The 25,853-nt window shown below is 48.3% G+C and overlaps 1 protein-coding gene across 8 annotated transcripts; it reads left to right on the forward strand.

Moving 5' to 3' along the window:
• On the forward strand, nucleotides 1-25,364 carry FHL1 (four and a half LIM domains 1). 8 transcript variants are annotated; one of them, XM_085546134.1, is made up of 6 exons: nucleotides 1-383; nucleotides 21,795-21,976; nucleotides 22,308-22,485; nucleotides 22,650-22,819; nucleotides 23,408-23,594; nucleotides 24,337-25,364. In XM_085546134.1, the coding sequence occupies exons 2-6, from the start codon at nucleotides 21,821-21,823 to the stop codon at nucleotides 24,489-24,491; spliced, it is 846 nt and encodes a 281-aa protein (XP_085402260.1). In that variant the 5' UTR covers nucleotides 1-383; nucleotides 21,795-21,820; the 3' UTR covers nucleotides 24,492-25,364. The 8 variants fall into 8 exon arrangements, with proteins under 8 accessions (XP_085402260.1, XP_015715783.1, XP_015715782.1 ...); XM_015860297.3 differs by having other exon boundaries at nucleotides 363-383; nucleotides 24,334-25,364; XM_015860296.3 differs by lacking the exon at nucleotides 1-383 and adding an exon at nucleotides 2,532-2,721 and having other exon boundaries at nucleotides 24,334-25,364.
• The last annotated feature ends 489 nt before the right edge of the window (nucleotides 25,365-25,853 follow it).

Genomic DNA, 25,853 nt, shown 5'->3' on the forward strand with positions numbered 1-25,853 from the left:
GAGGAACTGGTAATTGTCCCACCTGGAGTGAGCAGCTGGGAGGGGAAGGAAGGGAGGAGGCAGGAGGGGGCTGGGTGCTGCCCGGGTTATGGTTGCTGGGTTTTTGCATGCTGTGAGGATAGGATGTCCCTGCTGGCCTGGAGAGCTATTCTGGCTTGGTGTGGCAGAGGAGGACTGCCAAGTCCACCCAAGAGATGCAGGACCCTCATTCTGCATGGATACACCTCAAAATGGTTTTCATGTGCAAAAATGGGCCTGACTACATAGAAAATTCCTCGCTCTGCAGCTGCTGAGTGATTGAATTAAAGCAGATTGGAGATCCACGGTGTCTGAGATCTACGACATCTGTTCCTTCGTGGCGTGGACCAGCTCCCTGCACTCAGGTTAGCCCTTTGCTTTGGCCTTGGGTCTTTCTCCTGCTCTTTGGGGCTCCTTCCAGCACTGCTCTGCTCTGAAGCAGTTTTATGAGCTCCACTATTTCCAAATAAAGTTTCCCAGCAGTTGGCTTTTGGGTGAGTAATGCAGCCGACTCAGTTTTAAGTGCTTCAGAGTTCATTTTGTTTGGATAGCTGGTCAGAGATACATTGGATTCCTTTTCTTCTTCTTGGATTTTTTTTTTTTTTACACTGTGTTTGCCAAAAATCAGTGTGCCCAGTAATTAGTGATGTTCCTCACCAAGCAGTGGTGATAGCACTCGGAGCTGCCTCAACCCTGTGAAATGGATTGTGTCATTTTTGCAGTGCATTCTTGCTCGGTACATCACTTTGGCAGAGGCTTTTATAGCGCTATGTTGTATTATCTGCAATACCAACTGGAGTGCTTCTTCCTTGACTTTAGTTATGTGCTGTCCGTGCACTCTAAATCATCTTCTGTTTAATTTCCAAACAGAATTAAGCTGCTATTTAGATGTGCGTGAGGCTAAGAGTGCTTAAATCCTTTGGTGTCAGGTATACTGGTTGCCTTAGATCTTTAGATTTAAGGTCTGAGCCTGCAAATACTGTCGTGCTGTTTGGTTATTTAGGTGCTGCTCCATTAGGCAATAGACACTGTACCTTAGAGCTGTTTTTGGTGATGGTTGGTGTATAGGATTGGGCAGTGAAACCTCTAATTTGCATTGGTCATGGATAGCATCTACATTTCCAGACAACCTCTGGCTGCTGTTGGGATGCACTGCCTCCTGTTTGCCACGCTGCTGGAGGGCTGCAGGTACCTTTCATTGCTCACCACAGAACCTGTGCTCCCCCAGGGTACAGCTGCAGGGGCACTGGGTCTCTGGTCAGGATTTTGCTGATGTCCCTGTTGGTCTGACTGGTTACATCCACTATAAGCACTAGAATTTAGGCTCTAGCTTGTTGTCAGATTCTTCTCCTATTACTTAGATTCTGATGAAAATCAAATGTAAGCTTCAGTGTATAATATTTCACGTCTGTCTTTTATGTAAGCCTGAGGTTCTTGGCAAGTGGTGGCAACCTGAGCTGTGAACCTCAGCAACACTGTTAATGTGGGCTGTGGGGATATTGGAAAAATGTGGGACTTGCTTGTTAGCATGAAAAAGGTGATGCACAAAAGTGCAAATGCTTTTATAAGGGGGGAGTTTGCTCTCAGTGTTTCTGTTTACAAAGGAAACAGGAATTTTTCAGACCAGGTATCGTGCTCTGCTTTCCAGGGGTATCTGTGGTCTCTCCAGCACACCCATAAGGGTGCCCTGCTTCTCCCATCCTTACTGAGAAGCTCTATGCTTCTCTAAGGTACCACATACAACATAAGTGTAAGGCAACCCAGGCACCTCCTGTGGAAAGTGAACTTGCCAGACTATGTATCCAATAGGAACATGGAGGAAAGTGGGAGAAGGCTGGAAGCTACGAGCAGAAAACAAATAGGATCAGGGATGGAGAAATTAGGGGGAAAAGACAATAGGATGAATGCTGTCAGATTTGCCTGCTGCGGTGCAGCTTCAATGGGCAAGTGTGTTTAAATGCAGGAATCATTTGCTACCTGACAGTTCCATTTCTCACGTCTTAAAAGAAAATGCTCGTCTTTTGGCACCGCTTGAGCTGTGTTCCCCCACTCCCTGTGGTCTGCTGCCTTGATGCACATCCCTCCTGTTTGTTTTCTGCCCTGGATATCCGTCCATGAACTTGATGGTGACATAAGGTGTGGCAGGAGATGCTTTAGATTTGGGAGAGGGTTGCTTGGACAGAATGGGAGACTGACAACAAATCTCCCCCCATACAAAGATTTGGTGCTGCACTTTTTTATGTGTAAAGTGCTCTGGAATCACTGTGGGTTAGCAGTGCTTTGCCCAGCCTGGTGAACCCCATGGTTACCAGCAACAAGGGGAGTGATGCTGGCCAAATGCCATAGCTGGTTGGGTTTTCCAACCCACAAAGTGCTGGTGCAGAGGCCCTGGGAGGAGCAGGCTGTTCCCCCCACCTCCAGCTGCTCCCTGAGCAGGACCAGTGCTATTGGCTGGATTAATTTTTTGCAACGCGCCTCCCTGCTATAAGTGTCAAAGCAGCAGCTGTCCAGCCAGGGGCTGGAGGCTCAGCCCTGGACCGAAGCTCTCCTACGTCCTGCCCACAGCACAGCTGCACGGGGAGTGTGCTCCATCCCTTCCCAGCTCCGGGCTCTCCAGCTGCCAGTAAGCACACGCCTCTGTCTCACTCTTCTCGAGCATCCTCTCGCTGAGCACGGAGCATTTCAGCATCCTGCGTTCCACAGGTCTTTGGATTTCAGGGCTCGTGCTGGTTCCTCTCTTTGCCTTGGGGCTGCTTGGCTGGGGAATTGGCTGGGGAAGGATAGTGAGCGGGACTGGGGGAAACGGGAAGTCTGTGAGTGCAGAATGTACTTCTAAAGCAGTCTTTTTAGCAAGCAGTTTCCTCATGGGAGACTGCCTCTGCTTTGGGGGTGTTCTGGTTGGGGGATTTATCTAAATTCTTGCTTCTGATTTCTCTTGCATCTCATTTCTCTTATTTCCCCCCCCCCGGTAAGGTGATGGCTTTGAGAATGCAGGCAGCCACTGGGGTATAAATAGAACTTTTCTCTCTGCTTCCCAGCTAAGTGGGTGTTTGGGTGTGTTTGCAGTGGTGTAGAGCTGTGTGTGAGCTGTCAGCAGGGCTCTCCAAGGCAGGGAATCAGCTTTGCCTGTTTGAAGTGGTTATTAACAGCTGGGGAGGAAATAAGCAAACCAGCAGCGGCTGTTCTGTCGGCAGCTCAGGTGATGTGATGTTCTTGGAAAGATGGGAGTTATGCCCACTGTACCAAGGGAGAATGCTGGTTGGGACAGAGCTGAGGGATGTGGAAATGCAGCTTTCAGCTAGGAACTGTCACTGCTTTCTTTCTATATTATGAAGTATCAACAATTGCACATTTTCTAACCAGTGGCACTCACAGCCGTCCCCATCTGAAAGCAAACACCTTTCTCTTTACCTAAACGCTGCGCCCTCCTCTCTATCTGTATTTGTGGAACTGCCTGGATGGGTGAAACTATTCATGGATGTGTTTGCAAGATGGGTGTTTCTGTCATCAACCTTTTCTTTAGCAGCTGCCCACGAGATAAGTTAATGCATGAGATTCTGGTGCAGCTGGTGCTGGTCTGTGCCTTAGATATGGATGGGGTGCTTTGTAAATAGCACACGAAAGGGAAAAAGTGATTAGAGCAATCCATCTACCAATTAGTTTTACCTTGTTTTGAGAGGAAGTGCTTTCTGCTTAAGAAAACTTCACAAAGGAAACTCCATCAATTCTTAAGCTATGATGTATGAAGCAAATAGCTGATGGAGCAACCAAATATGGCTTTAAAAAAGGAAGTTTAAATGTTAATGATAAAAGCACCCACATGCTTCATTGCAGTGACAACACCCTCTGTGTTTTTTCCTAATTCTTGAATACAAACCAGTTCCTAATTTCCCCTTAAAGAGCACAGACCAATTCCTTACTGAGTAATACCTGTTGGAACAACAGAGGTGCAGGTGCTAAAACCAAGAGCTCAAAGCAGCAGAAATCCAACTGTTCAGGTCTGGGACTGGAGCTTGGAGGGACCCTGTCAGGGCTGGGGTTTACAGCTGCTATCTGACTTGATCTCCTCTTGGGGAGCTTTGGCCAGCAGAGGTGTATTGGATTGGGCTCTTAGAGCATTTCTAACAGAAGTCATTCCCTTCTGTGAATGATGGCTGGCCTCCACCTACGCTGATATAATCCTCTGCCTGGATGTAAATAAAGGCAGCTGTTCAAAAGGAGGCAGTGTTTATGGTACTCATACACTTGAATATAAACACTCTCCAGCCCATCTTGGCTGGCCTCTATTTCGGAAGCAGCCTCTCCATCGAACTGCACCATGAATGGAAAATGGAGATGTGTGGCACGGGGCAGCTGGTGGAGCTCTGTTGGGTCCGTGCTCATAAGAGAGGGAAGGATGCTGCAGGATGCGCTTTAGCCCTGATCTAGTCTCATATTCTCTAAATATATCATATAGTCTCTGTCTGTTGCACTGGCATATAACACAAGCTTTAAATAACTCTGTTACTTGTCCCAGGGAAGAAAAATATTCCTTTTGTGTGTAATACCTTGTGAAAACAGGGTTGTTGCATGATATTCCATGGTTCCTGGGTATCATGGCTGAGCGATTGCCCCCTCCATCTCTGTCTTGGAAACTTGTACTTGCTGCCAGTGCTGTGAGCACACAGCTCCTAGCACACTGAGGCTGGGGCACGTGCTCCAGTGGAGATAATGATGATGTGAGCCAGGAATACTATCATCTCCTCAGCAGTGACCTATGTGAGTGATGCTCTTTTGATCTCAGTCCCACTCTGGGGACAGCGCTGGGTAATTTCGATAGCAATGCTGATATTTCAGATATGGTTCTCTAACTTTAGTTATGTAGAATTACTTTTGCTTGAGAACGTAACGGAAATAATGTCTATATAAGAAATATTTCCAGACTCGGCCTGTCACATTTTTTTTAATTAAAAAACACACTGTAAGCTGTACAGCTCCAATGCTTCAGCTTCATTCAGTGTGACTTTTTTTCCTTCATTTTGATATCATGGAAAACTCCAGACAGGGATGATAACAAAGTTAAAGTGTCTGAGATCAGATATTTCATGTCTGACTTTGGCAGAGGGAGTGTGGGAGGAAGAAAAAGACCTCATGTTTCATTTAGATACCCTGATTTGGAGAGGAATTTTAACCAGATGGCTCTTGAGACAAGAGGACTCTAAAGGATTAAATGCTATTTAGATAAATGCTTTGTTTCCACTTCTGCGGCATAGTTTTAGGAGAACTGTGCCATATCTTCTGGCTTCAGTACGTTAATCCCCAGGCTCTGGCGAAACCCCGTCTGCAGCACTTGGCAACACATAGGAGCAAAGGCACTGGGGTATCCCTTGGGGTCACACGTGGATACAGCCCAGCGTGCTTCAGCTCTGACCTGCGTGCTCTGGTGCTGTTGGAGGCCAGCAGCACGGAGCCAGCCCCAGGCACATCACATTCTATGGCAGGACAAGGTTAAAAAGTCTTTTAGGGCTTAGGAGCTATTCAAAAGCAGGGCAAGGTTTGCACCATGGGCATGCTGGAGTGAGATTAAACGTGTCCTGGGTGAGGCTGTACAGGGTTCCCAACAGTGTGGGAGCTGCAGCCCAGGGTGGACATGGTGGTGTTTTGCTGTGCGCCTGACTGGAAACTTTAAGGCTAAGTTACAATTTTGGTTGGAATGGTATTGCAGAACTGCATTGTTTTTGCAAGTAGGAAATTCAAAACCTCTTAACTTCAGACTGCTGACAGATGAGCACAGAATGGTGTTTTCAGACGATCCACTCATTTCAGGGGTGTGCCTGCTTGAGCTGAACCTCATGCTTGGTGCGCTTTGTGATGGCTCTCTCCTGTGTGGTGGGAAAGAGCTGGAGGTGGAAAGCTCTGCTGTCTCCTGCCTGCTTGGCACATGAGTGCACAGTGAGCAGCTGCTAACTCGGAGGGATTAAAGTGGTGGGTGCATTTATGTTCTGCTGGGATTGCCTGTTGTCACTCAGACCTCCAGTGAAGAACAGGAAAAGACCATTCCTGCTGGAATAAGCACTGCAGGCCTTTCCACTTCCTTCTTTCTAATATATTTCCGCTCATAGAATAGAGGAGACTGAAATCTGCCTCGCAGGAGGCTGCCTGACAGGTGTATCTTGGAGTTCAATGATTGCAAATGAAGCATATTGGAGCCAGCTTACTTCTTGCTGAGCTGTAGAACCACAGTAAAATGAGTTTGTTCTGACATCTGTCTGTACATTTGTGATGTACTTGGTGGGAAGAATGGGAGAAATAGCTGAGAAATGCTTTTCCTTCTGTTTGCCTTTAAGACATCGGAGACCCTGATGCCTTGGGATGGGGCAGCTATGGATGATGGCTGACTCCAGTGGCATCTGCATCGTGAAGTGTTGCTAGCAAACACTTGTGTATGCTGGATGTGCTAAGGGCTCCTTCTGGGAGGCAAACTTGGTGTAGAGATTGACAATCCACTTATTTTGCTTGAAGCTTTTGCAAGCTAGCTGTAGTGACAAAGTAGTTGCACCAGTTTGCAAGCTCTCCTGTGTGACACCACTGTCCAAGCAGCAGAGGATTCAGAGCTTCTGGCACCGCAAGAATTGTTTTGTTTGGCCAGTGGCAGCAAAAAAGAACCCACCAACAAACACTCAGTTCCCCAAGACTGTATTCTGAACTAACATGCTGGATGTGCCTTTCTTCCCTTGCTAAGAAAAATAATGGTCAACACACTAAACTCACAGTGGCTCCAAGTTGGCTTTTGTGCTCAGATTTGGCTCCCAGCTCTTCCTTAATGCCTTCAGTGGGGAATATTCAGTTTTGATAGGCTTTTAATTGTCCCTGACCGCAGTACCCCAAAGAGTAGCTATGAAACTGCTCAAAGCACAGCTTCCCCATCCCCGATAGGGTGCTGAGGTGGATGGGAGAAAGTAATGTATTTATTCTAAAGAAATGCCCCAAGCTGCAGGAACCGTTCTGAGTTGGCGGGCTGCTCGCATGGCATTTGCTGCTTGTTTAGATTGGGATTGGCTGCCCCTGGCAGTTGTTACCACTAGCTGCCTTTCTTATCTCTTCTTTCCTATAATAAACACTGGAGCAAAGGCATGGAGTTAGTCACTTCTGAGGCACTGCCTGCCTTTCCAGCTTCTGTCTTATCATCTCATTTTTGGACCTTTGAGTCTTTTCCACTTCATTCTTCACCCCTTGGCTCACCCCTGCTCCTGTTCGCACATCAGAGGGCTTTTTAAAAGCATCCCATATGTGCCATCCTCAGGACTACCTACATCCCACAGGATGGGCTGCCATGGTACAGCTGTGTGCAGTCCTGCTGGGCTCAGTGTTATTCAGTGCGACTTACCCAATCTGGTGATGTGCCACGTGAACCATCTGGGTGATGTCCACTGATGAACAACCTGCAGGGGCTCTGTTAGGATCCTGTTAGCATCCCAGGGGCTTGGCGCTATGTCCTGCTCTTCTGTACAGCATTTACCGCAGTGCTATTGGTGGTTCGAGGAAATGCAATGCAGGCAGCACCTCCAGAAGCGCAGGGCTGTGTGGTTCTAATTCAGTCCTGATGCAGATGTATGAGTAATTCCTACTGATTTGCTTCCACTTGAGAATTCCCTGATGATCTCTAGGCGTTGTCTTGACCTGGCCGTGCTTCCAACAGTTCCACAGGCTGCAGTAATGAGCAGTCAAGGGTGCAAGAATCCCTCCCTCTCTCTCTGGTCTCATCTCGCTTTAAAAATACACAGAGCTATATATCTCACTCAACACATGCAAATGCTGTTTCCTGTCTACCCCTGCTCTGCTGACTGAAAGCCAGTCACGCTTCCACCCTGGAGCAGCCTGCCAGGTAAATGCTGCTTGATAGATAAAGCATGTCAGTGCTGCCTTTGGAAGTAGCATGGGAGCGGGACCAGGACGCAACCCATGCTCACCCCACGGGGACACAAAGTTGCTTGGCAGGGATTAAAGTGTCTTATTTTGACCTAATATTCACAGACATGTCGTCCACCTCCTGCTGAAATCTTCCCTTCTCCTTTATATGATGGTTGCTTATCTGCAGGGCTTCCAAATGTTTTATCTTGCAGGACTGAGCCCGTCTGGGTAGAGTCTTGCAAAAATACATTCAGTAAAATGAATAGAAGCCCAAATATCCCTCATGAAATTTATGAGACAGTTGGGGCAACTTCTGAGCTGTATCATGGCTTGGGTTTGGAGCCGTGGATGAAATGGGCACCTCTGATTTCTTTTGAGTAATCTGCAGGCAAATAACAGTGAGGTTAGTCCTGCTTCCTTGGCTTCTCCCTGCCCTTTGTGCTGGTGCCTTTGATGAATGGGGGGAAAATTCTTGTCCAAAAGTATAAGCAGGCAGTGGATCCTATAACTGGCTTGTGTCCTCATGGTTCTGACTTGTGAAATGGAGCTGAGGAGAGCTGTGTTAGTGGAACTGAGGCGGTCAGGTACCTGTTTGGGGAGGGATTTCTGGCTGGGGAGGATTGCAAGCAGCCTCTCTCTGGCTTGTTTTGCTGTGTTGGAGGTGACTGACACCTGCCTGCTGTCTGGGACAGCCCGAGGCTGCTGTGCAGCAACACCTGAGCTCCCACCATGCCATGTGCCTGCTTTTTGCCATTTCATCTCATTGGGGCCAGGTTCATGATCAGCTTTCCCCCCGACCTCCCAAGCTAACGTGACCCATCCCCATAGCAATGGCTGTAAATACCGTCCTACGCGCTTTTGGACACGGTGTAGTGACACTCTCTGTGTACTTCACTCAAGGCTGAAACAAACAACCAATAAATCTGCTATAAACCAATGAGTAATTTGTTTTGGTTACCAGGGAGATTGCCAAGTGCAAATGCAACCTGAAATAGCGATGAGCTCATCCCCTGAGCAATGCCGGTGCCTGAGCTGGAGCAGCCGGATGGAAAGGGAGCCAGCTCCAGGAATGCTGTCTGCTGGGCCTGCATTTGGACACTGTGTGTGCTGCTTTGCCAGACAGCTTTTGCCTTGCAAATGAGCTCGTGCAGGGGGTGGTGTGTGGGGCTGTGGCTGGGCTCAGGCCTTCGCAATTCCTGGAAATACAGCAGTGGTTTCCTGGTGGGGCCATGGCTGTGAGCTGCTCTTTCTTCTTCCTGAGGTGTCCTTGGTTCTTGTGCTGTTTATCTTGCTCCACAGTCCTTCTTGTATTCCCACATATCCCCTATCTCGTGTTGGTAAAACCTCACCCACCTTCTGCAATACACCCTGGGTAAGGGCTTGAAAATGTGGGTTCTGCCATAATTGCACCCTGAAGTGTTACCAGATTAAGTAACCAGAACAGAGCCAAGACCTGGACTTGTCTGAGATTAGTGACAGCATATCGTTGTAAGCTCAAGGAGGGAAGGTTTAGACTGGATGTCAGGGAGAAGGCCTTCACAGTGAGTGGTGAGGTGCTGGAACAGGCTGCCCAGAGAGTCTGAGGATGCTCCATCTCTGGAAATGCTCAAGACCAGGTTAATGGGTCCCTGGGCAGCCTGGTCTAGAACCACATCTGGAGGTTTATGGCCCTGTCTGTGGCAGGGGGTTTGGAACTGGATGGTCCTTGGGATCCCTTCCAACCCAAGCCATTGCATGATTCTACGTTATTTCATTATGGCAGCTTTCTGCATCTGCCCATCCCTGCAGTGTCCCACACAGCACTGCTTTCCCCTTGCTGGTGGCACCCACAGAGATGGCTGCAGCACCCTGAGCTAATGCTCTTGCTCTCCTCGTGCCCTCTGCAATGTGCCTCAGGATGGACACAAGGCCTGTGCTCGGAGATGGGGGTCTGCAGGAGGCTTGAGACCCAGTTCACTCTATCCTTTAAGACATAGGTACTGGTGATTAAAAGCAGATAACAGTTATTAACGGCACCAATACAGGCAGAAGCTGAGCAACCGAAACATAATCCTTGAACGTACTCACATGATGCAGAAACACAATCTGTTCTTGGATTAATGGCATCACTTAGCCAAACGCATGCTGGAGCAAGGGACAAAGGCTGTGTCTATAAAAAGCACATTGGTTTCAGCAGGGGTATTTTTATGTTCTGGAAGCCTTTTATTATAATTTTATAGGCACCGAGTGTCAGGTCTCTGTGTTCTTTCAAGTCTCTTCCAGGCCTGGGGGCGGATTTTGTTAGCTGCTCTCTGGAGCCACATGGGAAACGTGCTGGGGACACAGCTGAGTCTATTGGCACTGTGGGCAGCACCAGGGAATGGCATCAGGGAACTCCAGAGTTTAGAGCATGTTGGTATTTGAAAGAAGGTGATTTTAATGTGAGCAGCTTTGACCAAGTGAAATTTGGGCTTGCACAGCTGGGAAGAGAACTTAGGCCAATAGCAAGGTGATGCTGGAGTCCCACCCCATGCCTTGTTATTGCTGGAGTCCCAACCCATTCCTTGTTATTGATCCTTGTTATTGCTGGAGAAATCCTCAAGGTTTGGGTAACTTTGTGTTTTCCCCATTGCCCTGCACTGCTCACAGCAGGACATGGGTGCTTGTGGGCCCTCGGGCAGTGCTGCTGCACAAGTTGGTTTTAAAAGAAAGCAGGCTGCTGTTTCACATCTGCTTTAGCTTTTTGATGGTTTTCTCTGGCACACGTGTGCAATTAACGCTGCTTTTTCGTTGTGTGGAGCCGACCCTCTATTGGTTTAACTTGGGTTGTTGTTTGACAGCCAGCAGCAATTGTACTGAAAAGGGCCGCTTCCCTTTGCAGACTGTGTTACTCACTGTGCCTCAATTTATTGTCTCACTCCTACTTGAAAAAGTTTTGGGCCCAGATCCAGCTGCAGAGCAGAGGATGCCTTAATGAAACACTTAAGCAGTTGTACCAACTCCACTTAATTTCTATGTTTCAATTCAAGCATGCTTCTAAGTATCTTATTTTTCTTATCCTAAGCTTTCTGCCTGAGAAATGTAGCATCCCACAGGCTTTGCCCATTGCTCTGAGAGAGAGAAATGATAGTAATGCTGTGCCACTCTGCTATGAGGCCTGTGGAGGGAGCATGGGAGAGGAGGGGGGATGTCCAACTGCTCCTGCAGTCCCTGGGATGTGGGGATGAAGGCATTTGCAGCTCTGGCAAATGGGGAGCAAATTTAATTCAGCAGCGTAATTCCATCCTGTAGGTGGGGTGCTCAGCTGGGGCACTGCATACCAGGGCCAAGGGCTGTGTCCCTCTGGTTTTGGCTGTAGCTGAATCCTAACCCCACTGAAAGATATTAGTTCCTTTTTCTTTTTCCTTTTCTTTAAATTTTAATTGGAATCAGTGTTTTCTAACCAACCCATGGAGAGCACTTTTCAGCATGGTCCTTGCCCAGCTCTCATCCGCCACGATTTCCAAGGAGACCTGAGATCCTTATCGCGTTATGAAAAGGGAGATTTACATTCTTGTATCACACAAGCAATTTAGAAATATTATCCTTGGCTGCAGAGAAATGGTTCATACGTTTTAGTGCCACTATTAGAAATTGAATTGACAATGTTTATTCTCAGTGGAAACTGCTGTGCAGCTTAAGGGAAAGATATGCAGAAGGCACTGGTGGAGACCAGAGAGCTCTGGTCACTTTGAGATGTGTGTGCTTTGGGCAGTGCTTCTGCTGAACAAAAGGAGCAAGAGAAGGGGAAAGCAGAAGAGTGTGGGCCAGCAAGCAGGGGGTGAGATGGCAGTGGGGTCGGAGCATTGAAACAGCGCCTAGTCTGAAGGTGTGCTCAGGTAATAATGATCTGTACAGAGAAATGGAACTGGGTGAGTGCTGGCTTAAATGGGCCTCGGGGTGAAGATCTACTGAGGTCTCAGGAGGCTCTTACAGGTGTGTGGGTGCTGTGGGCCTCCTCAAGTGAAAGACCTCTCCTCTGCTTGCTCTGGAGCGCATCCCCTGGCACATTCAGTGAGTGCCTATGTGAGGTGGTGCCAACAAAAACAGCTGTGACTTTGGAGCCGCTCCAAGGTGTGAAGGGTTTTCATTTCTGCCCTTGTGATGTGGTGTGGCCCAGCCTGGCTCAGCCTTTTTGTTGGCATCAGGATGCAAGGAAGTGGACCCTTCCTCCATTTTCATATATGCTTCTCTGGAGCTAGACATGGAACCAAACCCAGGTGGCTGAGAATAACTTCTGTGACTCACCCAACTCCATAGGCTTCACTGGAGGGGGCTTTGCAGCTTTGTTTTTCCTTGTAAAGAATGCACAGCATATGTGCTGACAATTAGTCAGAGTGCCCAAAAATACCTCATCATCCGTGCAAGCTGATCTCCTCTGGCTGAGATGGATGCAGGGTTATGCACTGTGGGGCTTTGGGAAAGGTTATTTTTAAAGATGACCACGTAACAAGGGTGATTTGGTCCTTTCAGCCACCAGTGCCATCTAACAACTGAAAGCACAGACAGCCAAATGCTAATCTTGCAGGAGGTGACCATCCCATGCTCACGGTGATGGGCTGACTGCTATGATAAACCTATATATGCCTGGGCTGGATCCCGCCACCTTGAAATCAGAGCTCGGGACATGGCCTTAGCACTTGTGCCAAGTTCGGGCAGTGCTTTGATGGTGTGCTGGATGCCAGGGAGTCTTCACTAGTTGTATGCCAGTGCTAGGAAGGACATGTCCTTCTCATTGAAACGGTGTTGTCTTCACCCATAGCTGGGCAGTGTGCTTTTGCATGGCCCCTTTCTGAGAAGAATCTGCTTAGCCCATCTCATAGAATCACAGAATATCCTGAGCTGGAGGGACTCACAAGGATTATAGAGTCCAACTCCTGGCTCCAGGCAGGACCACCCAAAATCAGACCATATGACCAAAAGCAATGTTTAGACACTTCCTGACCACCTCAGCTGAAGCTGTTTATCCTGAGTGTTTCACAAGTGCTGAGTGAATGCAGGATGCTCACATAGTGTATGCTGGGAAATATTTCTGATCCATAACGTGTAGATTTCCAGGGAAGGTGAATGACCCAGTGTTCAGGCAGTGATGCAGACTAATAGTTGAACCTCTGTGCTCATCACAGTGAGCTGTTTAACTTCACTGAGGGGACAGCGTTGCTCAGCCAGCAAAGAATGAGAAGGAATTGAAAGCAATTAGGAATGCAGAGAGCACACTGGAGGCTGTGAAATATTATTTCAGTGATGGCTCACTAACAGCCTGGTGAAGCCCCAACACAAGTGGTTATTTTATGGGTACAATAAGGTTATACTGCTGTGCATACATATCAGAGCTTGTTTCTTCTGGAATAGGCTGTCATGCTGCCTGGCCAGGTGCTCTGTCCCTTTGCTGCAGGTCTCCGTGGTTCTGTTCTCCATCTCCAGTGCAGGCAAGGAGAGAGCTTGTCTCTACAAAGCAGCTCTTGATTTATACACAGATGCTCTGCTCGAGCTGTGGTGTCACTTGGCTTTCAGCAGCCACTGAAGGGCTGCCATGTCAGCAACAGGTGATGGGAACAAGTGCCAGTCGGAGCGTGTGTGGAGGGGAGCTGCAGAGCAGATGGAAGCAGGGAAATAAACTTGGAGCTGCCATGGGAATAGTTCTGGAACCAGTCCAGCCTGCGGATGGAGGCAGATGGGAAAAACCCAGCTTATATCTTCCCAGTTCTGCTGTTTTTCAGATCCCTCTGTTTCCAGTCCATTATCACTGTGCCATTCCTTCCTGTCTGTTACTACATCTTATTTTTTTTCCTCTTTTCTCATCCTCCCTTCTTTTCCCCCCTTTGTTTCTACTTACGTTACATCTGAGTTCATGGAGGGCTGTCTACCTTGTGCATGTCTTCTTATCAGCTTAATCCCACTTCCACAGTGCCATATCTCCGTCGCTGATCCTAAAAGCTTCCCCTGGGTGGAAGGACCCAGCCATGTGGGTAGGATTCCAGTCTCTGGGCTTGAGGTCAGCACAGTAGGAAGGAAATCATCCTTGTTCCCTCTCTTTGTGGGGCTGCCTGCTTATAGCCCTCCCAGTGCAAACACCACTCCATGGTCCTTCCACCACCTGGAAGGAAACCTGGGCTCTTGCTTTGCTTTCACATGGAGTGGCTGAATCACTGCTGTGCTTTTCTGTGCAGGTTCACTGTGCATTGCAAAGCATAGGAGCCCATAGGAGCAGAAGGTGAAGTGTTAGCCAAAGAAGTGGACAGGTGCCCCCTTCCTGCTCGTATTTACTGCTCCCTGCTTCTTTCTTTGATGATGGTGACTAATAGTTCATCAATGCCTGGGTTCCACTGGCTCTATTTAGGACTCACAGCCTCTTGAGTGACAGTAGGATGTGTGGGCAAGCTGAGACGCCCAGACCTTTTCTGGCAGGATTGTTAAGGCAAGAAAATACTCTGGAAAGCACAATGTGAATCATTTGTCTATCCGAGCAGATGACACTATGTGCCAGCCATGCTGCTCTGCAGTCAGACCTGTGTGATGGGATCACTGTGTCCAGATCCTGCTGTGCTGAAAACCCACAGGACACACTTCATGCTAAAGACATGAAAACCCAAGCCTGTGTGTCCTGCTGTGTGCTCACAGCACTCCTTCCTCTCTGCCCGGCTCTGGCACAGAGTGGTGGCATGGATGGGGTGGGAGCAGGGGCCTCATGGTGATGCTGCACACGGCTGTGCGTTGTGCTTGGGAGTGGGATGTGCTGTCAGCAGGGACTCCCCTCCTTTCTCTTGGACGTGCTGTCTTTCCTGGTAGCTTCAGTTCTATGTCGTGATCCATAGGGTGACAGTGTCCCTCCTTGGTGCTTGACCTGTACCTTGTGCCACTGGTGTGTTTAATTGCATTCAGAAGGAGCTGGGCTTGCAGGGATGAATTAGACCTGTGGGGGGGAGATGGGAATTACCCAAGGTCATACGGCTAAAATGAGACAAAAAACATACAAGAGCAGCCCTGTCCTCTCAGTAAGGCTTGTTCCCAGCCTGTCCCTGCTGCACTGGCCCAGGAGGCCACAAATTCAAGCAAAATGGCCTTGCTAATACAGAATGCTTTTGGGGAACTGCCAGGCTGAGCTGTGCAGTAAAATGCTGCTGCATGGAGACTCATGGTGAAACTTTATGGGCAGCAGTATCATATTCCTGTGTCCTGCTCCTGTTGTTTGGTTGAGCTTCCTCCCTGCCACCTCTTCCAGCCCATGCCTGTTGTTGCTGCAAATTCATTTGTGCACGTGAAGCATTTTGATGGCCAAGTACCTGAGATGCTGCTGCACCGCAGCTGGACTGCAGCCACCTCTGGGTGGGACCTGGCAGTGCTGTGCTGCAGTTCAGGATGGGGAGCAAAGGCTGTTCTTTGTGATTGGAAACAGAGGGTATCCTAGGGGGAAGTAAGAAATGAGAGCCATGTGGGAATGCGTCAGCTCTTTGAGAATGGTTAATGGTGCTAACTTGACATGTATTGCCAAAAATGAACTCATGTCTGTAAATATTACACTGTGCACTGCAAGATTAGCACAGGAAAACAGCAGTTGTTGCGGTTCCTGTTACCATCTGAATTATTCAAACAATTTGCAAGAGCTTATAGGTGAGCTGGGGCAGAGTAAAGTAAGGCTTTTCCTAGTCCAAGGGATTTTGGTGTGCTTGTCCTTTAGCACATTTCCCAGCCTCAAACTGCTACATGAGTGGGTCCATGCTGGGCTGTTCAGGGATGGCATGCTGGCAAGTGTGATTTTTCCAGGCCACGTTGAAAACATGAGGATGCTGGGATGATGCTGACCTTGCATGTGTACTGATGACACCCATACAGCCCGGTGCTGGGCTGAAGGCTCTGTGCATCATGCACTATGGTGATGAACTCCTGCCATCCTTGGTGAGGAGCAGAGATGTGCCGTTGTGTGGCTGCTCAAAGGCCAGACAGCGCTGTGTTGGCCTGTGAATGATAAACACTGGCTGTCAGGAGGTTAACTGCCTTTCCCACGGCCGTGCACTGAGTCAGTGTCGAAGCAGGATTAGCAGCTGGGCGGCCCTGGCCGCAGCCCCGAGTGCACACAGTGCTGCTGGCTTCGTGACCTGGAGAACAGGGCTGTGGAGCTGCCTCAGCCCACATATCTCCATGCAGGAGAGCCCCGAAGCAGAGCTCCCTCTGCCCTCTGCTCCGTGCCATGGCTCAGGTGGAACTAGTTGTGTGGGTTCAAATTGTGTACAGAGCTTCGTGGGCATGTGGGCAAAGAGGGCAGAGGCACCAGCCAGGGCTCTGTAATCCCACGGGGGAGGGAGCCCAGCTGCGCTGTTAGATGCTAGAGAAGCCCCATGAACATGAAACCTGGCTTTTTAAGTGCTGCTCTTCAGGGACTTGTTTGCTTTGGATGATTAATGCCTTGAGCTGCTTTAGAGTAAAAGCTGGAGGAGGCCCAGGCATGGTGGTTTTACCAAGACTTCAGCTTGCCCCTTGCCTTCAAGACAAGTCCAGCTCCCATGAATGTACCTTTTGGTGCTTCCCAGGCTCTCAGCTGTGTCCCCAAAGATACAACCTATGGCTGCTCTGGGCCCTACAGCCAGGGGACAGCGCCTATGTGTGGTCTGGGGCTGATTCCTTCCACCGCAGCCCTGCTGGCCCTGGGGGCTGTGATTCTCCTCTTCCCTTGGGCAACAGGGGTCAGAATTAATGCCAGGTCTGTTATTTAGCTCAGGACTGATATGAGACACAATCTAGCTCTAAAGCCAAGGCCAAATAGTACTAGCATGGGGTCAAGTTCCTGAGGCACTCTCTGCCTTTGGGACTAATTTGGGTGCTGAGTAGCAGGGCAGGTATTTACATGTTGCCTACAGAGGTCTCTCGATCCTATTCTTCTCCCTCAGATCACCTAAAATGGTAAGAATTTTCAAGGGGGATTAAGGTTGTGATCTCTGGGGAGGGGAGTGGACATCTGGTAGGAGTCCTGTCCGTATTAATAGCCTTCGTTTAAATGTATGTTATCAAACGGGGAAGCTTCTGATCAGCCAAGAGACTGTGCACTCTGTTGCTTGTGACTTTGGGCTGGTAATCATGGCTTTCCACAGGCACACAGGTAACGTGGACGCGCTGCTGTCTGCATGTATGCTCTGTGTGGTAAATGGGGAAGAAAATTTTGCTAAGGGCGTCTGACTCTAGAGAAATAATTCATTTGAATGTGGTTTTACGTCTCTGCAACCTGCAGCTTTGACTAGTGGTGGTGAATGGGACTAATGGTAGCAGTGTGTGGGACCAGTGCTGGGAGCAGGGCAGCGAGGGGCACAGGTGGCAGTGGCTTCGTCTACCTGCAATGTGCTTTGGATGTGCTTTGTGTTTGCTGCTGTGGGAGGGCTGGGTCCGTACTTCCAGATGTCTTTGTCATCTTCCTTGGTGTGGATGTTCTCTGGTGCAGGGCCCAGGCTTTGTTTGGCATTGGAGTGGTTCTAGTCCAAGTGCTTCAAGCACTGATCACAATTAACACACACACACACAGCACTGATGTTATTTTTATTATGAATGTGCCTCTTGTTGGTGGTTCAGGCACTACACTGAGATGAGACAGAGCTGAGTCCCAGTTCCTGTTTTACTGAGCTCATTGGACAAGTAACCAGGGTTGCTCACCAAAGCACTGCATGCTCTAGCTCCTTGACAATCAATACAAGCTGAAATAGCCAGCATGCAAACTGGGATGCGGTGTGCAGATGAAGCAAGGACAGCAGTGATACCTGAAGTCTTGTGCTCCTGTCAGAGGGTGTAAAAACATCCCAGCCCTCAGGGCTGAGCAAGGAACCTCTATCTGGCCTTGCTGCCAGGCAGATGGATGTGGCAGCATCTCCTGAACCACAGGCAGGGTCTGCTCTTCCAGCACAAGCTGTGATACAAAGTGCTAGTGCTGAGCATGTGCTGACACCACTGAGTTTTAAGTCAGGGTCTGTTTCTGGACCAGCGTGGAGCCCCAATCCCCAGGGCATCCCCCATGGGGTTCTGCCATGCCTGCAGAGGAGCTTGAGCCATGCAGTGAGAGAAAACCTCGTGTCTTGTCCCTGGGGACACCAGGCATGGGGTGTAGTTGGGGAGAAGACAGCCACAGTTAGGTGCCAAACAGAACTTTGCTTTAGCTGACTTAGGTCATTTTGAAAGGCTTACACTAAGGCTGCCTAAGTGTTCAGCCCTGCTCTGAGCAGTGGTGCTGTGTACATCAGGAGCTTTGTTAGCCTTAGCTGAGCTCCGTATTAAGTGTAGAAGTGCGTGTGTTTTTAAATAGCACGTCCCTTCTCCCCTGGGAAACTGACAGGATTTAATAATGATAGAGATGTGCTCAGACATGGTGGCAATAGGACCGTAGGGGATGATTTTGGCAGCAGCCTGAGGAACTTGGAGCTGTTCTTGTTCTAAATAAAGAAGATTCTCTTCTATCAGCAGACTAATGTTTGAATTATAGACTATGAGACTCACACGTGCCCCAGCCTGGCAGTGGGAGAGCACGGATCTTTGCTCTTTACTGCCAACCCTCCCAGCAAAAATGACCTGCATGGGATATGTAAAGCCAACAGAAAGGAATAGATGTTGTCCAGTCACTGTGCCGGTGACCTTGAGATGCAGACCTGAGCACCTCTCTTTCTTTCTGATTAATAGTTCCCTTCTTTTAAGGGTATTCCCTGGTTCTTATAGCAAAATACACAAAACTGCCTGCAAGAATGCTGAGTAGACACTCAGGTGACACACCAGCAAGTGCCAGGTCCTGAGCCCAGACAGGCAGTTGTTGTCACTGCCCAGTGGTACAGGGGCTGTCTGATGAGGAAAACAAAGCTGATGGAGAGCCAAAAGGCAACTGCTCTTTCCCAGTGTATCCACACCCCAGCAGAGGGTCAACAGCTTTGGCCTCTTCCTTCCTACGTGCCACTGGAGAAAGGGTAAAGGCAGTAAGTCCGTAAGGTTTAAGTACAGTTTCCCTGGTTGGTTTTAGAGACCACACTTCAAGTTCTTCCTTGGTGGTTTATCACATTGAAACACGTTCCCTGGAGACATTAACACACACCCTGTGCTAAGTGCTTTGCTTATCAGCTATGCTTCAGCATTGTTTGCAAAGTGCTATGATTTAATTTGTTCCGTGCCATGTCATGGTGTAGGGGCTTGATGGTGATATACAGCTTGACTGAATCAGGATGAACCAGCATAGGGGCCATGGGAACTGAAGGGACAGGTAGGGTCAGTGTTAATGCAATTGCTTCACTTGTTAGATCTGCACCATTTCCATCCCAAAGCCTGATGCCTTACAGACGTAGCCCTGACCGCTGGCTGTAGGCAGCCCCAGGGCCCAATTATTGGAGACTTTTGAAAGACTAAGGGCTGTCTGAGGGCTGAGGGGCTGCTTTTGAAAAGTAGCAGATGCTCCTTTGGGTTAACTTGTACCTCTATGCTCAGGTGAATGTTAGTGTTGAATTCCAATGGGTCTTTGTGCCAAATGCCCTGATACTTGAGAAGGCCACTGGTTTGGCTATCTGCCCTTTAGCTGTAGCCAAATTCATCAGGGAGCTGCATTTAGACAGTGCGCTGCCAGGGCTGGTGGGAGAGGGAAGCGGAGAAAGTTTCTGGAGTAACTTTTGGGAAACTGGTGATGCTTCTGTCTGGGAAGTCTGAGCTCTGGGGTAAGAACGGGAAGAGGATTCAAGTACTGCAGGATTTTCCTTGAGCCCTTTATTGAGGGCCCTGCAGGCTGTGTAGGGATAGGCATGTAGTGCATTTAGCCTTTCACCAGATGCTTGCAATTTGTCTCCTAAACTGCTCCTCTTCAGCAGAGCATCCTCTGCATGGGGACATCATCCCGGGCTGGAGAACCGTTCAAGTCTGTCCATGCTTTTCCTCCATTTCCATCACCACTGCCTGGTTTATGAGTCCAGCTTTTGGGCCGTGAGATGGCTCAAGGTGGGCAAAAGCTCCTGCGGGCTGCCAGACTTTGTGTTAATTGTGTGTGAGGCTCAGAGCTGCTGTCATAAATGTTTCCCATGTCAGCACGTGTTGTGTTACACAGGAACACAGGGTTGTGTTACTCCTTGAGCCATATGCTCGCAATTACATGTTCTGCTTGAAAGCAAACCTAAACCTGAGATGAAGAACGTTAAGATACCATTTGCTCTGGACTCTGTGCAACTGCATTTCTTCTAAATAAAACCCGCTCGCTTGATGAAGCTCGGCAGGGCTGGAGGTGGCTCGCATAGTTTCCATGTTTCCCAGCTGTTTGTTTGTTTCACTTCCTTGAAGCAGTACAAACACAGCCCTTGGCGTGGCTGTCAGCAGGACGTGGCCGTCTCCTGACCTTGGCCAAACAGCAGTTCCAGCCCCAGCCCCCACAGAGCGCAACCTTGGCCAGCTCGGCCTCTGTCCCACTTCACTTAGCTCTAAGGAAGGGAAAGGGAGTGAACCTGGCCCCTGCCTGTGCTGCAGCCTCCGTGTGCCACACTGTTCTGCCTGGGATCATTTGTCCTGATTTCTGGAGCAGAAACGCTCCAGCTTGATCTGCAGCTCAGGCTGGTGTTGGTGTGGTCGTGCCTGGGTCAGGGCTTGCTCAATCTGATGCATGCTCGTGTTTGATGAGCAGGGGCTTAGCAGTGATTCCATGGCTGGCAGCCTGGGTTATGCGGTTGATGGTAATTCTTGAATTACTGGGGTGGGCAGGTGCCCAAGTAGCTGTTGTGTAAGCAGGTGCTCGTGCCATAAAGTGGTAGGGCTGCCTACCCAGCACCCAGCAGGCAAGTGATGGGCACTGTGCAGCTATTCCTGGGATGACAGCTACCCCACACGGCCTGACCGCTTCCTTCCTTCAGTCCATGCTGGTGCTTCAGCTCTGTCAGGAAAAGAATATCTGAACTTCTTGGTGCCATGGCTCCATCTGGGTGCTGAGCCTGGCCTGTGAGCTCTGTAGGCTTCCTCTGAGGAAGGGCATGTGGAAAGGCAGGGATCTGCTGCATTTCATTAAGTGTAGGGAGATATTTTCTTGGTTTTTTTTTGTTCCTCGTGACTTTGTATATGAAAGCCCAGTGACAGAGACAGCTGGAAGCTGCACAAGTATTTGGCACAAAAGGCCTTGGAGGGCTGCAGCTGGCTGCAGGCTTGGGCTGGAAGCATGGAAACTATTCTGCTCCGCTCTTGGTTGGCGGTGATTTCTGGACACAAATTAGGCGGTGCCTCAGCCAGGATCTCGCCAGGGCTGCAGCGGGTCCACCATGATGACCCAAGTCATTGTGAGTGATTAGGTACCATTATCCCTGCTTGACATGAACCAAAACAGTCTGGTGTTCTTCCTCTGAATAAGGTGACAGGGAAAGGCTGTCGTGTGGCCCTGCTCTTCCCTGAGCCATGGGGCAAGCAAACACAGCAGGTCATTCTCCAGGAGGCTGAGAGCTGCGTTTCTGTGTTTGGCCAGAGCCCATCCTGCCTCTTTGTAGGCAGAAATCTAGCATTCATATCTTGGATGGCTATTAAGGCCAAGGAAAATATTTGCGTTACTAAAACACTGCTTGTGCTAACTGCAAGCACGGTGCTTCCAGAAAGCTGGGTGGCCCCAGGAGTCAGCCCAGACCCTGAGCCCAATGGTGTGTTAACCTATCCTGGAGGCACATGGAAAGCTCTAGTGCTGGTGCAGGTGGCAGAGAGCTGGCTTGTTTTTATCAAGCACTGAGCTGATAGAACTGCTGAGGTAACTTCTGCTGTCCCAGAAGCTGCTTTCTCCAGCAACAAGCCCTTCAGGCACACGACACCACCACACGCTCATAGCTGAGCCATTTTTTCATCACTTGTCAAGCCGGAGCAGTTACTTCAGTGTTGTAAGTTGACCCCCATCCCTCCTGCAGGGCCCAGCAGTTACAGCGTGGGCACCATGTCGGAGCGCTTTGACTGCCACTACTGCCGCGACTCGCTGCAAGGCAAGAAGTACGTGCAGAAGGAGGGCCGCCACTGCTGCGTCAAGTGCTTCGAGAAGATCTGTGCCAACACCTGCATCGAGTGCAAGAAACCCATCGGTGCTGACTCCAAGGTAACTGCTTCGCTGCTCTCAGAGGAACATGGGATCTGATTATTGTCATTTCTTAAATCAGTTTATAAATGTTTGTTGCTATGTCTATGGCAATAACATACACCTGAACTGGAAGGCACGGGATGAAAAGTAGCCCTTGCTTATGGAACCCTGAATCTTAAAGTTGTTAGCTTTGAAGCACCTTCTGCTACCCCCAAAATCCCAAAGTGCGTTTAGGCTCTTCACAGATGCAGCTTTTTGTATGTGATGATAACTACCATTGGGGCAGTAACTTGGTTGTAGTGCCGCTCAGCAAGAAGGGCTTACTGCTCCCTGTTTCTGATCATTCCAGGAGCTGCATTTCAAGAACCGTTACTGGCATGACAGCTGCTTCCGCTGCTTCAAGTGCTACACGTCCTTGGTCAATGAGCCCTTCATGCTGAGGGAGAACAACAAGGTCTGGTGTAGCAACTGCACTGCCACTGAGGATGCACCCAGGTGTAAGGGCTGCTTCAAGCCTATCATCGCAGGTAAGGGTCCTTACTAAAATCAGATGTAGAAATTAAGTTGTGAAGAGCTGTTAAAGTTCTGTACGTGCAGATCTCTTCTACAGCCATTACGCTGCATGAAGTCATTGTATGCTTGTCACAGGCCTGAAATCCCACCTACAGTGTTCTTTTTTTTTCTGTTGTAGGAGACCAAAATGTTGAATACAAGAAGATGGTCTGGCATAAGGACTGCTTCACTTGCAGCCAGTGCAAGCAAGTGATTGGAGCTGGGAGCTTCTTCCCGAAGGGTGACGAATTCTACTGTGTCTCCTGCCATGAGCACAAATTTGCCAAGACCTGTGCTAAGTGCAAGAATGTAAGTCCTTCCCTTTTGCCACCGCAGCTGCCAGAACTGGCCTGTAGCATGTGTATTAGAAGCTAGGAGAGTAAAACAGTAGTCAGACCATCTTATAGTTGCGCTATTGACTGTATTTCATCCTGAAGACACCGGTGCTACAGCTAGCAGTGAAAGAATGTGACAAAGCTAGTTATAGCACATTTGTACTTGAGCAGGGCCTGCATAGTTTGCTAATGGCTTATCTGCTGAAACCAAATGTGCACCAGCCTTGTACTTGCTTTAGGGATGGCAAGGCTATGGTGGTTTAAAGTTTTCCAGTATGTACTGTGTATTCAAGCCATAAAACAAGCTTTTGTCAAACAGCTGCTGTATAATCTTACAATTAATTAAGACAGAATTGCAGAGTAATTGAAAATAAGATAAACTATTATGAAAGCTCCAGGCATGCAAAATTCCAGGCTTCAAGTGTTGCACAATTTCATTTTAATGCATATGTTCAAGTGACCTTCACCATGACAAAGCTTTCCTTCACAGCACCTTATGTCTGTTTCACCTCTCTTCCTCGGTACTGCTGCTGAAACCTCTTTCCTGCTCTTTTCCTCTTAGCCCATCACTTCTGGAGGTCTCACTTACCAGGAACAGCCTTGGCATTCTGAGTGTTTCATTTGCTCCAACTGCAAGAAGCAATTGGGTGGGAAGCGCTTTACAGCTGTAGAGGATCAGTTTTACTGTGTTGAGTGCTACAAGGAATGTGTTGCCAAGAAGTGTGCTGGCTGCAAGAATCCTATTACAGGTATGTTGGATTTTATGCATCTTGAAACCTCGGGGTGCTTAAGGTCAGAACTCTGATCCCCAAAGATGTGCAGCTCAGAGGCCACCAAGACCAAAAGCAGATGTAATATCCCAAGCCTTATCCCAGCAATTTACAAGCGATCTAACTATAACTCACATGCTTTTTTACCTTTTGCACTCCTCAAGTGTACCTCCTCCAAAACTGCCCCAGCTGGAACTATTCACACATCAATCTTAGTCTGAGAACCAGAGGTCTAAAAAGAGCAGCGTTTTTATTGCCCTGAAGTGACATTTGCTGTACTTCTCATGTATTTCACATGTCCCCATTAGTTACTGGTTCCCCAAACCCCACAAAGCTTAGCTCTGAGATGGGGTCCTATCCTTTCGATCCCATAAGTCTTGCATTTCAGAGGATGGATCTGAGCTTGTAAGAACAATGTAGGCTGTTCAGCCCAGCCTCTGCCTTGCTCCGTGTCTTGATCCTTCCTTCACATTGGCTGTTCCCTGGAGAAGGAATCCAAGGGACAAAGCTCACTGCAGAAAAGCCTTTGCTAAGCTGCATTATTACAGAGCAGCAAACAAACAACACAGTTCAGTTGCACTTTAGGCCAGTACTTCAGACTACGGTCTGCAAGACTATAGAAGCACGAGAGGCAATAAGAATGGGATCTGCTGGATGGTGGGTTCACCCAGACAAGGAAAAGCTACTATCGTCGTCCTATAATTGTGTTCTCTCCTAGCAGGATTTGGAAGAGGAACCAGTGTGGTTAACTACGAAGATGAATCCTGGCATGATTACTGTTTCAAATGCACAAAGTGTGCCCGTGGTCTGGCCAACAAGCGCTTTGTTTGCCATAATGGAAAAATTTACTGTGCTGAGTGTCCCAAACGACTGTAAGGAACAGACAGCAACTGGTTTAAAAAGGATTTTAAAGCCTCGCTTTTCAGAATAGTCCTGGTAAAGGTGCAGGTTTTGCATGTTGAGAGTTTAACCTTTTTCAGTTTTAGCATAAAACCAACTAAAATAGCGTGAATATACTGGGTTTGGGCTTTGAAGCTCCTGCAGCAAGAAAGCATGTACTGCTGCAAAAAGCTAACTTTGCCTTCAAGTAACTATTAGTTTAAAGGCTTGAAAGAACGTTTGGATTTTAGCATTAGAAAATCCAAATACTACCATAATCTGTGTGTGGTTTAAACTAAAAACAAAACTAGTTGTAATCTTGTCTAGTATAGGTTTAAGCTCGGTGCTTACACTAAGTGGTTTTGACAAAGCATGCAGCTCAGGAAGGGAGATGCAGACATTGTACCCCAGATTAGAGAGACCCATTATCATCCTTTTGCAGTACAGGTACATTACAAATATCACACTGTGAGCAGCAGCTCAATAACAAGTACCTTTGCTTATTTACCATGCCAAGCTGCAACAAACATATAGAGTGGCTTTATCTTACATACATATAACAGCATTTTGGCAGTACAATTTAGCATTAGTTAAGTTTCCAGGAACTTGTTTTGGTTTTGATTTCTGCATGGTTTGCCCTAAAGTTTTGCTTACCAGCTTTTTTTACATTATGTTTCTCAATAAGGTTGTATACACCCAATTATTAATCTGCTAATAAGCAACTCCTTCAACTACTGCAGAACACATGTGCATTTAGAAGTGCCTTCACAGTAGCTCAGATGACCACAGCTCTCCTATCATGTCAGTGTACGTTTTATGATTTAATAAAAATGAGACCAGTGCCTGCCTGGACTCCTACAGTCTGGAAAACTGTTGTTTTTTTCATTTTCCTATCTTATATGATAGACAACTCTCATGGCTGAGCTGCTGAGATCGAGTCTGATACCTTGACACAGGAAAGAGTTAGTTAGCCGTTCTGCCAGTGTCCTTAGATACACGAGGACTGGAGCAATGATGTACATAAACTAATGAAAATGAATACATAATTGACAGAGGACCCATCTGCCAAAACCAGACTATGTGACAAAAAGCCTTTGAAGAACACACATTCAGCCACTGTCCGTACACCTCTATTACCTTTTAGTGACCGATGTGCTGGTTTGAAGGGTTTTCATGCTTTTGTTTTGCCCCCCAGTCAAGGTAGCTGATACACGCAGTAATATTTATGAACTGGATGCTGCTTCAGTCATTCCCCTTCACACACAAGAACCTACCAGAAACACAAATACCCCAAACAAATGACAGCATCTTGCTGTTTCCATGGTGGCCACAGCTCCACAATGGCCATGGAGTGCTGCT

Source organism: Coturnix japonica, chromosome 4 (genome assembly GCF_054131305.1).
Source record: "Coturnix japonica strain WE chromosome 4, WE-NBRP24, whole genome shotgun sequence".
Lineage (NCBI taxonomy): Eukaryota > Metazoa > Chordata > Aves > Galliformes > Phasianidae > Coturnix > Coturnix japonica.